The sequence below is a fragment of the Lacerta agilis genome, chromosome 9, assembly GCF_009819535.1.
Source record: "Lacerta agilis isolate rLacAgi1 chromosome 9, rLacAgi1.pri, whole genome shotgun sequence".
NCBI classification, from domain to species: Eukaryota; Metazoa; Chordata; class Lepidosauria; order Squamata; family Lacertidae; genus Lacerta; species Lacerta agilis.
This window is the reverse complement of record NC_046320.1, coordinates 62,818,469-62,835,551: the sequence shown is the minus strand read 5'-3', so window position 1 is coordinate 62,835,551 and position 17,083 is coordinate 62,818,469. Positions and strand designations below refer to the sequence as shown.

Genomic DNA, 17,083 nt, shown 5'->3' with positions numbered 1-17,083 from the left:
GTCCCAAAAGGCAGCGCGTAACAATTCTGAACACTGCCCTTTCTATTGGTAATACAGTAGTACCTCAGGTTACATACACTTCAGGTTACAAACTCCGCTAACCCATTAATAACGCTTCAGGTTAAGAACTTTGCTTCAGGATAAGAACAGAAATCGTGCTCTGGTGGCGCAGTGGCAGCGGGAGGCCCCATTAGCTAAAGTGGTGCTTCAGCTTAAGAGCAGTTTCAGGTTAAGAACAGACCTCCAGAACGAATTAAATACTTAACCAGAGGTACCACTGTACTGTCACTGGCAACAGGTACATATTAGAAGAGTATTCTGCAGTGGTCCTGTATGCCACAACTCAAGTTTTTGCCCAAAGAAGGGAACTAGGAAGAGACCAGCAATGCCAGACAAGTAGCGTTCAAAGTACATCTAGAGGCAAGAATGGTCACTCTGGCAGCATTTGCACATGAAACAGGAGACCTGAGGATATAGGGCAGTATATAAATTCAATAAATTAAAAATTAAAAATAAATGAAACTAAATTAAAATGTGCTGTAATGTGCATATGCTGGAGTAAGCCTCACATGCTTCTCTCTGCTACACAGCTAGAGGAAGTGCAGGTGCTTTCCATAGGAGACAACTCCTAGGGGCCAAGAAGTTCCCCCCACACACACACACACAAAATCTCTGAGGGGGGCACACACACCCAGTTGATGGGCATTTACATTCAAATGGTGTGCCTGCACCGCGGTATATTTTATTCAAGTTGGCATCCCTGGTGCTTTCGCTTCTAGTTAACCATGGTTTCATCCCAACCAGAAACTGCTAGCTAATTTTAACCATGGTTAATTTAAACAAGCCGGCTTCAGAAACCAAAGCTTGAAATGCCCTGTTTTAAACTGAGCATTTTGCTTCTAGTTAACCATGGTTTGTTGTTTCATCCCAACCAGGAACTGCTAGCTAATATTAACCATGGTTAATTTAAACAAGCCGGCTTCAGAAACCAAAGCTTGAAATACCCCGTTTTAAATTGAGCGCTGTGACCGTAAACTACTTTATCAGCCCAGGTCGCATCATTCAGCCAGTAACAACACCCAATTCTATTTAAAAGAGTGCATTGAGTTCTCATTTAAGCAAAATACCCATGCCTACATGCAAAAGGTATTTATAACATCTATGTATATCAGTGTCCTCCTGAAACAGCAGAAGACTGGTTAAAACAGGAGTCCCCAAACTCGGCCCTCCAGATGTTTTGGGACTACAATTCCCATGATCCCTGGCCACTGGGACCTGTTAGCTAGGGATGATGGGAGTTGTAGTCCCAAAACATCTGGAGGGCCGAGTTTGGGGGTGCCTGGGTTAAAAGATGTTTCAACTGTATGCGGTCTTTATCAACTCAATGTGCAATAGAAGTTCTAATTCCTTGGGAAAGCTATTTTTTCCGCTGCACTCCAGTACAGTGGTTGTTGCCAGGCCAAAACATTCTCTTTTATTCAGCAATAACAAAGATGGATCCATCCAAATGACAATTATTATTTTTCAGAACCTGAACAAATCAACATCTCCTCCATCATCAACCCAAAGATGGAGTCATCTTTGTTATTTCCTCTGTTCTTTCAAAATGAATCAGAACTTTGATTGTATATAGACTTGATAAAGAGTTAAAAGAGTTTTAAATAACTCATGTTCCATTGTGGCTTCAGGATTCCGAAATGTGTATAGGTTATGGTTATCTTATACACATCTATAGTTTCTAAGCATGGTTTTTCCTGTTAAAATGAGAATTTAATACACACTTTCATATGGAATTGGATCCTGCTAGTGGTTGAACTGTGTTCTGGGAGACCCCCCCCCCCACTGTGTTTAGAATGCCTGGACAACATAACCAACTGCAGTGGAAGTGAAAGCTACTGAATTTCTTCTCCTGACTTCAGAGGTGAAGGGAGAAAGTGAGACCAAGGCTCCCTGCAGCTTGTCCTTGCTCACACATACTGCACCAAACCATGGTTTAGTGTGACATCTGAACACAGTCACTCCAAACCATGGTTTAGTGTGACATCTGGACACGGTCACTCTGGCCCCTATAAAGACTCCCAAGTCAGGATTGCTCTTTGGGCTGAACAACTAGGAGATACTGCACCTTGTTGGCTATAATGAGCCCTCTAACTTTGTCCCCTTCTGCCTTCTCTTACGCCATCCTAAGCTCAAAACGACTGGAACCATCACTCAATAGAGCTCTTTCCCTGGAAATGCTGGGGGCAGAACTGGGACCTCTCCTAGTTTCTATTGGATTTGTCTCAATACATAAACAGGTTCAAATACATATGATCTGGTGTTAGAAGTGTCTATAACTGTGGCAGCCAAGGTAGTGCTCTGCAAACATTTTGGACTACAACTCTCAACCTTGATCTGTAAGAATAATTGTAAAGGACTGGTTTTCTTTTCATTTTTCAAATTTAAGGCATCGTCTTAAGTAGCTTCTCCAATGGATTTGGCTTAACAAAAATGATAGGCAATTTCATTACCAAATACTTTTCTTTCTTCTGCATTTTGAAATTCCACTATCCAGAAGTTCTATCATGATAGGAAGCATAGGAATACTTTTTTAAAAAAAACAAAATCTCACTGCAATTTTGAGGCTCTTAAAAAGATAGAAAACGTGTTCTGTGCTGCTACTGCAGACCTACATCTTTCAAGCCCAGCAAAATGGGAAACAGATGTACAACTCATACCGGAATGATCTAATTCTTATAATGAAACCTGCTCCGCGTTTTCACCATATGCTGTGCTGAGCAGCATTTATCAACCATTAAGTAGTCCCATTTCTCTTTTAAAAGGGGGGGGGGAGGGAAGAAATCTTATTAAGCTGTTAAGAACTGTTCATCAAAGGATTCAGCCAAATCACTTTTATTTCGGCCAATTCAGCAACAAACAAACAAAGTGGAAGGGCGAGGCTTCTTGGCTGGAATAAAGGATGACCAAAAGGCTTTGGAATGGCCAATCGGATCATTTTTTTTGGAAAAGATAAACATCTCTTTTGCCAGTAACTGAAAGCCTGAGCCACATGGCTTCTTTGGAACAACCAATTAGATCCTTTTTATTAACTTACCGTGTGTGTGTGTGTGTGTGTGTTTCAACTGCATTCCGTTCCTTGTTCTACAGAAAACTCAATTTTTGACTTTAGGAAGATAGATGCTAGCAATATGCAATTAAGTTCTGCCTGGTTCACATGACTTTTTGACAGCTGGTCAAGCTTACAATCACCTTCTGTATCGCATTTTCCATAGGAAACAATTAACTGCAACATGGTCTGAGCAGCTACTTCCCACGCTCCCAGTGCCTAACCAGGACATGCCTAACCAGGACTGGAAATAAGTGTATATTTTGTTCTTAATATCATCCTCTGATTTCTAGGCAGCGCAAAGTATTAGGAAGAGCAGAATTAACAAATGCAGAACAGGCAGATTTTGCATTCATTTGCTTATGGATTGCACAATTGATCCTGCTTCTGCTAGCCTTGGAGAAAAACAAAGTGCTACAGAGAACGACAAAAGCACCAGCTTCTAATAGTTCAACAGACACTGCCTGCATATTCACAAAGCCATATCCCCAGGCGCAAAGCCCAGAACAGGCACAGCCAAAACGGTACCCTTGAGATGTTGCAGGACTCGAACTCCCAACAGCCCCAAGACAGCATGGTCAGGGATGATGGGAACTGTAATCCAAAAATACCTGGCAGGCACCATGTTAGCTACCCTGGTTGAGAAATGCAGCATTTTTGTTTTGCGAAAGCAGAAGAAGAAGAAAAGCTGCAAAACTCTGTGTCAGACACTAAATTCTCTCCTTGTGCAATGCGACTGGAGGTGCATGCAATACACGCAGCCTTGCCTTCAGTGCACAATGAGACATGCTGGAAAATGCAACCGTGGAATGAAAGGTACCAAACCATGTCTAGCACAGGGGGAATCTCTCTATAACTTTGACTCCAGTGTCCACATTGTCTCATTATCATTAACACACACTTTGTTACTTTGGACTGTGTGGGAGAGGAGTTTTCCCCTTAACTGGGGACTCTGGAAGAAGCTATTCTGCTGGGAGCAGGAAATCTCTGAAGACTCTGCTGATAAATCCCATAGGTTGAGGTGTGATGAACTGCCAGCTGTCTTCCACAAGTCGACAACAGGCCACCCCGTTTCTCATGCCACCTTGCTCACTGACCCTGTTCCATCCTATGCTTGAGCATGTTTGCCTGGCTGGAATACATCCTTAAACTGTGATAATTCCTCTTACTTGCAAGGATGGAAGGACGTGCTTGTAGAAATCTCTGCTTTAACATAGCCTACCATACATAAACAAGACTTTTTACTTCCCAACACTGGAAGATTGTCCGCAAGGGAATGTGCGCCTCAGGCTTAAAAGGATTCTGCACCCGAGTTTTATGTGATTCAAAAACCTTAGGAAACAAAAACGAGTAGGAATTTCAGAACTCTTTACGACGTATTTTTATCAGCACTGCACTGCGTTCTGATTATATTGAGAGAATGTGATGTTGTCATAAGGCGCCTTATGTGAACGAAAAGCATGTCTGTGCCTAATTCTTTTGAGAACGGTTTACAACCAAAGATTACGCATCAAAGCATTTGTTTTGCAATCTTCGTGTCAAAATTAAACCTAGAAACCATAAGGAGAGCAGCCCACCTCACAAATCTGTCCGTCAGCAGCCTCACGAAGTTAACAATTTCCGACCAGTGGTTCTTGACGCTGTGTGACCTGTAAAGAAGAAAGAAAATGAGCTGGAAATCATGAAGGGGGTCAAAGCAAATAACCCACCTGTCTTTAAATAGGCTACAGCATAACAAAGTTAAGTGAAGAGAGGATAAAAGAAGTGGAGATGTGGAATTTGATGTTTTATTTGATAAGAATAAGATTTAGGATGTAAGATATGTGGATTATAATTGTAAGACTAAGGTTAGATGCAAGAAAGTAGATTTTACAATGTTACAAAGTTACTAAAGAAGATTAGAAATGAACGCAAAAGAGAGGATGTGAGGAAGTCCCAAGCCTAGGATTATAAAGAGGATAAGGATGAGTAAATAACTGTTTTGTTTGTGTGTATTTTGTGTGGTTTTTGTAGTGTATGTATTTGTGTTTTGTGTATTTCTGTTATTAAAATCCAATAAATTTTTTGAAAAAGAAAAAAAAGAGCGTTGGACTCGTAATCTGGTGAACCGGGTTCGCGTCTCCGCTCCTCCACATGCAGCTGCTGGGTGACCTTGGGCTAGTCACACTTCTCTGAAGTCTCTCAGCCCCACTCACCTCACAGAGTGTTTGTTGTGGGGGAGGAAGGGAAAGGAGAATGTTAGCCGCTTTGAGACTCCTTCGGGTAGTGAAAAGCGGGATATCAAATCCAAACTCTTCTTCTTCTTCAAGGTCAAAAGAACTGCCACTACCAACAACCTCAGAAGCGTTTTTCTGCTTCAACAACCGAGGATGGGCTAACCTCACATCAAATTCTCCACAAACCACACAGACACCAGCAGCAACATCTACACATCCCACAACTTCCTTCTCTCACATAAGCGTACAAAAATTCGCACCCATTTTACTTCAGCAGCCTTTAGCACCACAAAAACCAGCCACACACAAAGGCAGAGGCTTTTGAACTACTTACTGAGGGTTCACTGCGAGTTTCTCTGGGGGTCCCTCAATGAGAACATCATTAATGGTGTTTCTCCAACGAACAGGCTTCCTAAAACTACCAATGGTCGTCTGCAATGTACAGCGGCAGGAGTCAGCTGTGTTTTTGTTCAAAGGTGCATGTTCAAGTCACGTACAGCTACAATGGAGCTCAGGAGGCCTGCCCAGCACTTGTGTAAACTGACTGCACACCAGAACATGCCCCTTCTACAACACACATCACTCGAAACAAAATAGAAAATTCTTTCCAGTAGCACCTTAGAGACCAACTGAGTTTGTTCTTGGTATGAGCTTTTGGTGTTTTTTTTTTGAAAGCTCATACCAAGAACAAACTCAGTTGGTCTCTAAGGTGCTACTGGAAAGAATTTTCTATTTTGTTTCGACTATGGCAGACCAACACGGCTACCCACCTGTAACTGACACATCACTCGGACAGCAGAAACACCAATGTGGAAAGTACCACCCAAAACTTTCCTGTCTTCCAAAACTGACACAACTAACAGTCCATTCATAAGAATACGGGTTCTTATACAGCAATACCTTGGTTTAAGAACAGTTTAGTTCATGAACAACTTGGATTAAGAACACTGCAAACCTGGACTTGGTTGTTTTGGTTTGTGAACTTGGAAGCAGAACATGTTCCGCTTCCTGTTGAGTGTGTTCCATTTGTAAATTGAGTCGTTCCCCCCCCCCCATGGGACAGCATGCCTTGGTTTAAGAACACCTTGGTTTAAGGTTTTGGATTTCCAGAACGGATTAAGTTCATAAACCAAGGTACCACTGTACAGAGTTAAACCACCGGTCCATGCAGCTCAGCACTGTCAACACTGACTGTCAGCTGCTCTCCAGAATTTCAAGCATGGGTCTCTCCCAACCCTCCTTGGAGATGCTGTGAATTGAACCTGGGACTGGACCTTCTGCAGGCAAAACAGATTGAGTGACAGCCCTTCAGGTCTGTCACTCAGCAGTAATATTCAGGCTGCAACTCTGAACAGTTTGTTGTTTGTTGTGGTGGTAGTTACATTTTACAGTATTTAAATATTGCTTTCCAAGCGGACCTCACAAAATAGTTTACGTAACATTATTACAACAACAACAACAACAAAAGTTACAATACAATGGGTAGGATGACTTGTTTGTTTAGTGCTTGCTGCTGCTTCTCCACTCGGCTCATAGCAAGTAGATGGGCCTGTCGGAGAGGCCACTAGGGGAGCTGGACGGTGACAGTCCCTCATGCTCAGTTATTTGAACTACTTAATCCAGGGGTCAGCAACCTAAGGCCCATGGGCCAAAAGCGGCCCACAGGGGTCGTTTTACCAGCCCATGAGCCGCCCCTGAACTGAGCAACCTGCTCGGCAGGTCCCTGCGCACTGCGCTAAACCGGCGCAGTGTGGTGTGGGGACTCGTCGAACAGCACCGAAAATTGCCGATCCCTGGCTTAATCCATGCACTTCTGGGCTCTTGCAAATCAGCTGCACTACCATAGCATGTCTCCAAGGGATGCTGCTGCTGATCAAGTTAGGGAGAAGAAGGTACATCTCAGGTGAATGCAGGAGACTCTGTCCTCCAATAAAGGATCGCTACTAAATACAGAAATCTGAATGAATTAGGCCTCTAAGGATCAAAGGAGACATGCTGCTGGTCACACAGTTGCGCTTTCTTTGGCAAAAAGTCCAAGGGACACCCACAAGACAACAAAGCGGGGAGCTTAACCCTTTGCCTCCCATCTTGGTTCCCCATCAAAATGTGCCACACTCCTCTCCAGCGATTCACAATGGGAGAAACTGTCCAACTATACAAAGGGAGTTTTCCTCAGATGGTGATTAGCCGGGGTGGGGAAGGGTGTTGATTGTGATCCAGCTTCACTGGATCTCCACCAGTTCCAGTGTTACAAGAGAGGGAGAAAAACTTTTCTCTATCTGTTTTCTCCAAGCCATCTCTAACATATGCCATGTCAACTCTCACTTGCCCTTTCTGTAAACTAAAACATCCCAAGTGTTGTAGCCTTTCCCCAAAGAAGAGTCACGCTATCCCCTTGGTCATTTTGCTTGACTTTTCCAAACTTTTCCCAACTCTACAAGATCCTTTCTGACGTGAAGCAACCAGAAGGGGACACGGTACAGTCGTACCTTGGTTTTCGAACAGAATGCATTCTGGAAATCCATTCAACTTCCAAAATCAGTCAATTTATTTTCCTAATGATCCCTAGCATGAAATTTGCCTTTTCACAGCCACTGTACACTGGATTGACATCTTCATTGAGGTATCTGCTACGGCCCCAAGGTCTCGTTCCTGGTCAGTCACCACTTCTTTGTTATGACTGGAATACAGACGTAGTCTATGTGACGGTAGCTGATGTCACCCGTTACAACATTTCCTCTTTTGGACACTTCCTCAATTTCATTCTTCATCTCAAGATCTCCTTGAGATCTCCATAACAGCATGTCTCCAGGACTAAATTACTCTTGGGTATGACCATGCGCAATGATTCTCTGAAGGAGTCTGCCCCTTTGGAGCAGTGTTAGAAACTCAGATATATCAGCTAGGTGCCAAATGGCTCATTAAACCAAGGTTGCAGTCACCAAAATGGAACGTCCAGTTGCCATTTGGGGGCAAGACAGCTCTAAAGCCTTATTTTTCAAATGATGGACTGACTGTAAACATCTGGCTAGTTCAGATGACAACCCTGAGCTAGGTTAAGAGCTTTGAGAACTTAAAGAAGAAAAGTCATTTGATCCAGGGACGGTACACATATATATTGGCCTAATCCAACCTCTTTTTCTTAATGGTGACTGCTCCTGCTCAGGCAGCCCAGAAAAAAGCATTTTGGTTCCAGAAATTCATTACGATTGTGCAGATAAAATATAACTATTAGAATTCTACATGATGGGGTATTACTGTGTGAAAACAGTCCAGATCCAATGATCCCCAGGCATGCACCTCCAGGTGGTGGAAATGACAGGTGCCATCCTGGCACCCGGGCATCTTCACTTGGTCAAAAACCAGATGCAAAATGCGCCTGGCACCTGCCTAATTTCAAACACTGCTTTGGGGTGTTCTACCTTGCTGGACTCAATGGACTTTGGCATTCAGAGCAGTATATCCATCCCTGTCCTTCCTATAGAAGTTTATACCTAGACACAGCTGTATCCCACTGAAACTTTCCACCCCAAAGTTTCCATTATGCTCACTATATCAATTACACCCTCTAAAGCCAATGACTCCAGTTCATCCACCGTGGTTCAGAGACTGCATTCTCCTTACAAGACTCCAGACCTGAAGTTGCAACCTCAAGAGGTAGCATGTGGCATGAAACACTATTCATCAGCTTCCGCTGATGTGCCAGCTGCACCCCACCTTAGACACAGATAACCTTGCCATGTTTATCCATGCACGGGTGGCATCCAAGCTAGACTTCTGCAATGCATTGTGTGAAGCTGTCTCTGAAGAATGTTGAGGAATTCCACGCAGCAGCCAGATTGTTAGTTTGGTTTAGCCAGAGTGGAATTTTTTGACCGTGTTAAAAAGAAAAAAGAAAAATCTGTACTGGTTTCTTCTTAGCATTCCAAATGCAATTCAAATGCAGGTTCCAACAAAGTTCTGGAGAGCTTAGTATCAGGGTTTCCAAACAGTCATCTTCTCCAATGTGACCATGCCCATTCCTGAAGTCAGGATTGGGGAATCCCTGATCTTGTTGGTCTACATCTCCCATCATCCCAGATCACTGGTCCTGATGGGAGATCAACATCTGGAGAGTCATAGGTTCCCTATTCCTTTCTTAACAGCATAACCTGAAGATGTCCATTTTCAGAGGTTATAAAAATTGGAACAGGGCCTTTTCTGTAATGGTGATTTATTACCCTCCCTAGAAATACTCATTTGGCACCTCCTACTCCTCTATCTGTTAGGTGAATTCAGAGGGGGCGGTTTAAGTCTATCTTTTTTCTGCACTGTGTGTGTTTCAAAAAAAAAGTCTGGCTATCAAAGTTTTAACTAACATATATTGAATATCTGTATTGTGTTATCAGCACTTTTTTAAAAAAAATAATCATCATTATAAGTCATGTTTATTTGCCTGTTGCTTATTCCTCCTGAGGAAAAGCACTAGGAAGGAACAAGGGTAACTTTCTAGGTTTCAGGAAGTCTCAAAGGGAACCCCATTTTTTATATATTCATGCTAGCCCCACTTAGAGCAATGCTGTTAGTAAACATGACTTAGGTTCACTAATTTCAATGAGTCTACTATGAGTAGGCCTTAGCTGATGACAACCCCAGGTTTTTAACAACCCTCCCCACCCCACCCCAAAAAAGAGAGCCTTTGAGCATACACAAAGGGCATTTCCTTCGTTCCTGAGCGATGTAAAACCCAGCTGTAGACTTTAGGGTGCCAGTGGGATCCCCAAACTGGCTTGAGCCCCAGAACATCTCTGATGCAACGGTGGTGGTCTTCTTTTCAACGTGCCGTTGGCAACGCTGCCAAGGGCGGCTCTCCCAGCGGAGAAAGTTAAGGGAGGTTTCGCGATGCGGTTGGGGGAGTTTGGTGGGCGTCAGCAAGCGGCGGGGGGGAGGGATCCCTCCCCTCCCCCTCATCCCTCCCTCCCTTCCTCCCACACAGGTAAGCTTCTGCCCCTTCACTCACTTGTCCAGGACGAAGTACAGGTCGTAGGCTCCTTTGCACGAAGGCTCCTCCTGGCCGTGAGCCGCCAGCAGCAGCAGCAGCAACGGCACTAGCAGCGCAAGCCAAGCCGGCGTCGCCTGGCCCAGCGGATCCGAGGACCAGCTCCTGCGGCAGACCGGCCCGGCCCGCAGCCCGGCCTCGCTCAGCCTCCTCCGGCCCCCCATGCCTCCTTCTCCCTCTTTGCAAACCGCCGAAGTCTCCTGGCTTGCAGAAGCGGAGAAAGAGAGAGAGGGCGCCCTGGAGGAGAGAGGAAGAGCGCGCCGAGGACAAAGGGGAGTTGCAGCAAACTCTGCACAAATCCCGAGAGGAGGAGAAGTCTCCCACCCTGGAGTCCCGCTGGACAAACAATAGAGGCTGCAGAGAGAGAGGGAGGGAGGGAGGAAGAGAGAGAGAGAGAGAGAGACGGCTGCAGGAAGCGCAAACGGAGCCCCCCGTGCGCTCTGTGCAGGGCAAGCGCGCCTCCCCTCCGGCTCTGCCAAGCCTCCTCGGCCGCCGCTTGTTGCTTCCTTCCCCGCCGCTGCAAAGTATTGATTGCCACGCGGAACCACCAATGGCGACCCGAAAAGGCTCGGCGGCCGAGAGAGGAGATCCGCGGAGAGAAAACTTTGCGCGCGCGCGCGCCTGGGAGTCTTTCCTTTCTGGGTTTTGTCCTCCCTCTCCCCCTTCTGCTGCTTCTTCTCCTCTTCTCTTTCTCTCTCTCTCTCTCTCTCTCTCTGTGTTTGCAATCCCTTTCCTTGACCTTTTATGGCGCGAGGCAGATGTTGTGACTAATTTTCTGTGATTGATGATTGCCAGAGGAGAAGGGGAAGAGAGGTTCTCCCACCCCAAAGCCAGCGTCTTTTCCGGGGTCTATTCCTCAACCCCCCCCCCCTTCCAAGAGGCCGAGAGTGGGCTTGGCCAGCGTGGCCTGATCCTGCCTGCGCCTCGACTTGCTTCGGGAAAGGACTTTTTTTTCCCCAGAACCAAACAGAGCGTGGGGTTTCATGGTGCCAAAAGATTTGCTAAAAGCAGAATCGCTTTTGTTTTTGTTTTTTTACAGGGGTTGCGAAAAACGCATCGGTTACTCCAGCCTGACTACTGTATATCTGTTTCTGCAAAAGGCCTCAGGGCTCCAATCACACCTCTGCTATAAACTCTCTTGAGGGTTGCCATTGGGTACAGTGGCGACCTTGGGGTCTTGCCCTGGTGCCCACAAGGACTCTGAACGCCACTCACTTCCACTGACCCTGGGAACACGAGGAGCTGAGAGGGGTGTGCCTTTTTTGCCCCTGGAAAGTATACAAAGTTGTATGGCACTCTTCTCCCCCCCCCTTTTTTTTTTTTAGTTCTTCACCTCTGTGCTTTTCAAGATTCACAGCAATTCTGCTGAACCTGCCATTTGCCCAGATCCCTTGGGAAAGAGAAGTACAGTATGTGTGCAAACATGCTTCCTTTTATCAATCAGGGCCGGATTTAAGTTCGATGAGGCCCTAAGCTACTGAAGGCAATGGGGCCCTTTATATGTCCAGCTGTCCTTTGTCAACAACAAATTGTCTCTTTTTTGTGTTGAATATATGCTGTGTGGTAATTTAGGTACCTAATATGTATCTAAAGCCATTTGCACATGTTACCATGTAACCAGTCCATGCGGAATGTAGGCACCCTATATATAGAAATGAGCAAACCAGTGATATTTTAGGGAGCAGGCTAGCAGGCAGGGCCCATTACTTACATCATAGGAGCCTACACAACACAAAACACTGTTGCTGTATGTAGGTTTCATTTTATTTGTTTTTTTTATCTTATATTTTGGAAATGTACACCCATTTTTTTCCTTTAATTTTTTTGGGGGGCCCCCCAAGAGAGTGGGGCCCTAAGCTGTAGCTTGTTTAGCTTCTATGTAAATCCGACACTGGTATTAACCTAAGTTCTGTTCAGAGTAGAACCATTTAAAATTAATGGACCCAAGTAGATCGTGTTCATTTATTTCAGTTATTTTTCTGCCACTTTTTCAGAGCAAAGAGCCTGCTCTAGGTGGCTCACAATCAGCATCGTAAAAAACAATTTGAAAATATAAAGCAGCAAGTAAATTTCAAAACTTAAAACATCAGCATAAAACTTGGGTAGGCAAACTAAGACCCGGGGGCCTGATCCGGCCCAATCACCTTCTCAATCCAGCCCGCAGACAGTCCAGGAATCAGTGTGCTTTTACATGAGTAGTATGTGTCCTTTTATTTAAAATGCATCTCTGGGTTATTTGTAGGGCCTGCCTGGTGTTTTTACATAAGTAGAATGTGTGCTTTTATTTAAAATGCATCTCTGGGTTATTTGTGGGGCATAGGAATTCGTTCATTTCCCCCCCAAAAAAATATAGTTCAGCCCCCCACAAGGTCTGAGGGACAGTGGACCGGACACCTGCTGAAAACGTTTGCTGACCCCTGGCATAAAACATCCCATTTCGGCCCAGTAAACCCAATTATAGACGCTAGCAGTGCAATCTTATACATGTCTTCTCTTAAATGTGTTCAGTGGGCCTTTACTTTCAAATTTGTGTATATTAGATTGCAGCCCAAAAAAATGGAACATGATTTAGAATGGAGAACAAAAACATTTAGAAATATGGTCCTGACTTACGAACTGAGACTGAAACAAATAGTTCTTTGAGGCCTGTTAACAAACAAAGAGCCAAACATTTTTGTTTAATGAAAATTGTATACCACCCTTCATTCAAACATCGGGGGGGGGGGGGTTCCACAATATGAAAAGACAAAATAAAAAGTACATAATGATAACAGAAACAAAACAAAGCCACACTACCCACCAAACACATTTAAAAGGACATAGAATGTTTATCAGGCAATGCTTTAGCCTGATACCTAAATGTGTACAATGAAAGTGTCAGGTGAGCCTCTCCGGGGAGAGCATTCCACAAAAACAGGGAGCCACTGCAGAAAAGGACCATTCTTGTGTTGCCACCAGACCTCTCGTGGAGGTGGCACATGAAGAAGAAGAAGAGGAAGAAGAGTTTGGATTTGATATCCCGCTTCATCACTACCCGAAGGAGTCTCAAAGCGGCTAACATTCTCCTTTCCCTTCCTCCCCCACAACAAACACTCTGTGAGGTGAGTGAGGCTGAGAGACTTCATAGAAGTGTGACTAACCCAAGGTCACCCAGCAGCTGCATGTGGAGGAGTGGAGACATGAACCCGGTTTACCAGATTATGAGTCTACCGCTCTTAACCACTACACCACACTGGCTCTCGGGGACTCAGATGGTGATTGCAGGGTCTGGGTAGGTTCATTTGGGGAGAAGCAGCCCGTGAGGTATTGCTTCGAGAGTGCAACCTTGTTCCACAGAGATGAGGTCACCAGCCCATCCATTAGCCAATCTGAGCCCACTGTCTCAGGTGGCAGATCAGAAGGGACAGCAGATCAGAGTCCTGCCTTCACACAACTACACCATGCCATCACCTAGCTGGCTGACCAACTGGCTAGCCGTGTTGCCGCAGCCAGTCGACCAGCTGCAAGCCTGGTAGTTGCTGCCTAAGACTCTAGGCAACAGAGGGCACCTCAGTCCTTTCTCAGAGCTTGGCCCTGCGGGTGAGGTGGCCCCGGGGAGCACTTGGTTAAAGTTGCTCAGTGAACTGCTATGAAATTTGAAACGGTGGTTGCCACTGTACTCTGGTGGCAGCAACAGGCACCTTACCCATAATGCCTTACTCCAAGGAAGGGCCCCATGTTCCTAAGAGACGGAAATGGGAGAGATGGCTCCAGAGGGATACGAGGAAATGTATACTTGAACCCTTGTAAACTCTGCGCAAGCGTTAAGCGCTATTGTTATTGATACACCCCTGGCTCTTTCAGTCCCAAAGGATACCACTCATTTAAAACATCTGTGCAAAGTCAAATCTAAACACAGATGCTATTTAATTTAGCAGAAGAGACAGACAGCACCATGGCTGGGTTGGGCACTTTTCACACTATCCAAAGCTGATACAGTGGTACCTTGGGTTAAGAACTTAATTCATTCTAGAGGTCCGTTCTTAACCTGAAACTTCTTAATCTGAGGTACCACTTTAGCTAATGGGGCCTCCCACTCAGGGCCGTCTCGCCATAGGGGCTGGGTGGCGTGAAGCACCAGGGCGCCGGGCCCCCCAGGGGCACCCCCGCAAGCCCGCTGGCATACCGGGCGCCCCCTCCCCAACCCACCCCCGCCCCCATGGGCGGGTGGGCGGGCACTTGCGCGCTGGCGGGCGGGCTGTAAGCCGGCTGCCCTCCGGAGCCCCAGCTGGAGCACTGGGAAGGGCGCACAAAGTCCCGCGCCGCTCCAGTGCCACGCCCCTCATCCCCCGCTCGCCCACCCCCCCTCCCAAGGGGCGGCCAGCACGGGAGGGAGGCAGGAGGAGAGGCGGCATGCCGGGGGCGCCGAGGGATCACTGCGCCACGGCGGCCGATCCCTCTAAGACGGCCCTGCTCCCACTGCCGCCACATGATTTCTGTTCTCATCCTGAAGCAAAGTTCTTAACCCAAGGTACTATTTCTGGGTTAGTGGAGTCTAACCTGAAGCGTCTGTAACCCAAGGTACCACTGTACTTGGGTGGGTCATTCTTCATGGGGAAGGAAGGCCACACAGCTATGGGTGGGCAAGTGGTGGAGATCTTAATGGAAAACAGCCATATAAACCCATGAGATACCAGAAACTGGGGATCAGTAGAGGCCTGCATTTATTTCAATGCAGTTTTTGTGTTTCTTGTGAGCCACGCTTTTGAAGCCTTTGCATCAAAAGCGTGATTGTAAATAATGGCGATCATATAAAAGCTCAGGGTCTCATACGTGGCTCTCCCTCCAAGCTTTCGTTTTTTTTTTTTTTTTTATAAGAATTTATTGGCATTTTTCTATAACAAACATATACCCACACCCACACCTACAATAAACAAATGCAGAACAAATAAAACAAATACAAACAATGTCAAGCTTTCTTATTGCATCTTTCTAGAAAAAAAAAAAATTTCTAATTCCATGTCTTGACTTTTGACTTCCCCTGCCTTTTCACCTTCGAGTTTGTATCCTTAGTCTATTTAATAACCATTTCTCCTACAAAAAAAAAAACATTAACTACAATTGTATAATTACATTCAATTATATCTTCAACAGTTGCTAAAAATGCATCATCATAATAATACCTCACCATTTAATCTTCTAAATCCATAAACTTAATCCACTTAAATTCACTTTGCTTATAGTCCACCTCATAAATCTTCTCAAATCATTCACATCTAATCTATCTCTTCTATCCTTAAGGTTGCTGCTAGTAACATAAAAACTTGAAATATCTCCTTTCATGTTCAAATAAGAAATATAACAAAAAGTTGTTGACAGTATTCACCCTCCAATTTCAATTTACCATATCAGGCTGCATAAAATTTTACTTAATGCTTCACCCCACACCCCCTCTGTCCATTATTCTTCTCCTAATGGCATCAGCACTGAACTTCCATATCTCTTCCCTCTCCAAGCGTCCACAGATCCAGGCACAGTCCAAACCTCTCCTTGCCGCGAGTTCAGAGGTGTCCATCTCATCATCTCTCAGCTTCTTCGGTTCTTTGTAACATTCCTTTTCTTCTTGTAAATACCTTAATTCTCTGTCCCTGGCCCCCGAGCTCACACCTCGGGGACTGGATATACGAAATCTTAACGTCGCCTTGGGGCTGCCACCCCCAAAAAGCGAATTTCTTCTCCGAAGTAGCTCATTCATTTCACTCCATCTTTGCATCCATCCTCTCAACTCTTTGGCAAGGCTTTCTTCCAAAGTATCAAAAGTTTTGTAAGCCTCCTCTGTGGGCAATTGGTTCCATTTCAGACCCCCACACAAGACTTTGACTTTTCTATAAAGCAGTTCCACCTTCAAGGCAGTGAGTCTCTGTTCGTCCGTTAGTCCAGAGTTCAGTGCCAGTTCAAGGACGAAACCCAGCATACTGGCAGAGGAGGAGGAAGTGGGTATCATATTTCTACTCCCCTCTTTGTTCGTCGCCATTTTCCTGAACTGGAGCGCAAATACCGCAACTTTAAAAGGAGATATTTTCCTCTAGTTAGCTTCCCAAAAGAAAAGTTTGCCAGTCTCCTGTGTCAATTTTAAATACATTGTAACCAGTTCTGTAGCAGCAATCGGTCAAACTGGTTAGATTCTTGAGCTCGAAGGGAGGGAGGGCAGGCTGCCATTCTCCTTCCCCCCGGATCGTTCCAAAAGCACGATTTCTAATCAAATTCTTTACTCACGACCACCGGGTTCTTTTAGCTCCATTCTTCACAGGTAGAACTTGGACGCTCACCGCGGGCTCTGTCGCCGCATTTGCATCCCGGTTGGGGCATGTCCCCGAAGCCCGGCTCCGTTTGCCCTTCACCCCCACTCCCCCTTTACAGGGGGGGCAAGGGAAGGGTTCAGAGCCTCCGCGGGCGCAGCCGGGGAGCCCAGGGTGCGGGACGCTCTTCCCGCACCCCAACCGGAGCCGCGCGCTGCGGTAGCGCGGCTCCTAACCCCCGGGATGGACAAGGCGCTTCGGACCCGAAGCAGCCTTCGACCACCCGGCGATGGCGTCGCCGCCGGAAGTCCCCAAGCTTTCGATCCTCAAAACAGCCCTGGGGGGTACATTAGACAGAGGGGAGAGTGTCAGCCTAAGGTCACCCAGCAAGTTTTGTGGCAGACTGGGGATTGAACCTGTGTCTGGCTGGGCCTAGTCCAATTGT

General features: G+C 45.8%; 1 protein-coding gene across 1 annotated transcript in view; it reads right to left on the bottom strand.

Moving 5' to 3' along the window:
• Positions 1–10,894, bottom strand: part of ANTXR2 (ANTXR cell adhesion molecule 2) — a 135,442-nt gene extending 124,548 nt beyond the window's left edge. The window contains exons 1-2 of the mRNA XM_033160830.1: positions 10,322–10,894; positions 4,684–4,755 (exon numbers count right to left, since the gene is read on the bottom strand). Of these exons, the coding sequence (XP_033016721.1) occupies positions 4,684–4,755; positions 10,322–10,524 (275 nt within the window). The 5' untranslated portion in view covers positions 10,525–10,894. The remainder of the gene's footprint in view (positions 1–4,683; positions 4,756–10,321) is intronic.
• Positions 10,895–17,083: the final 6,189 nt, after the last annotated feature.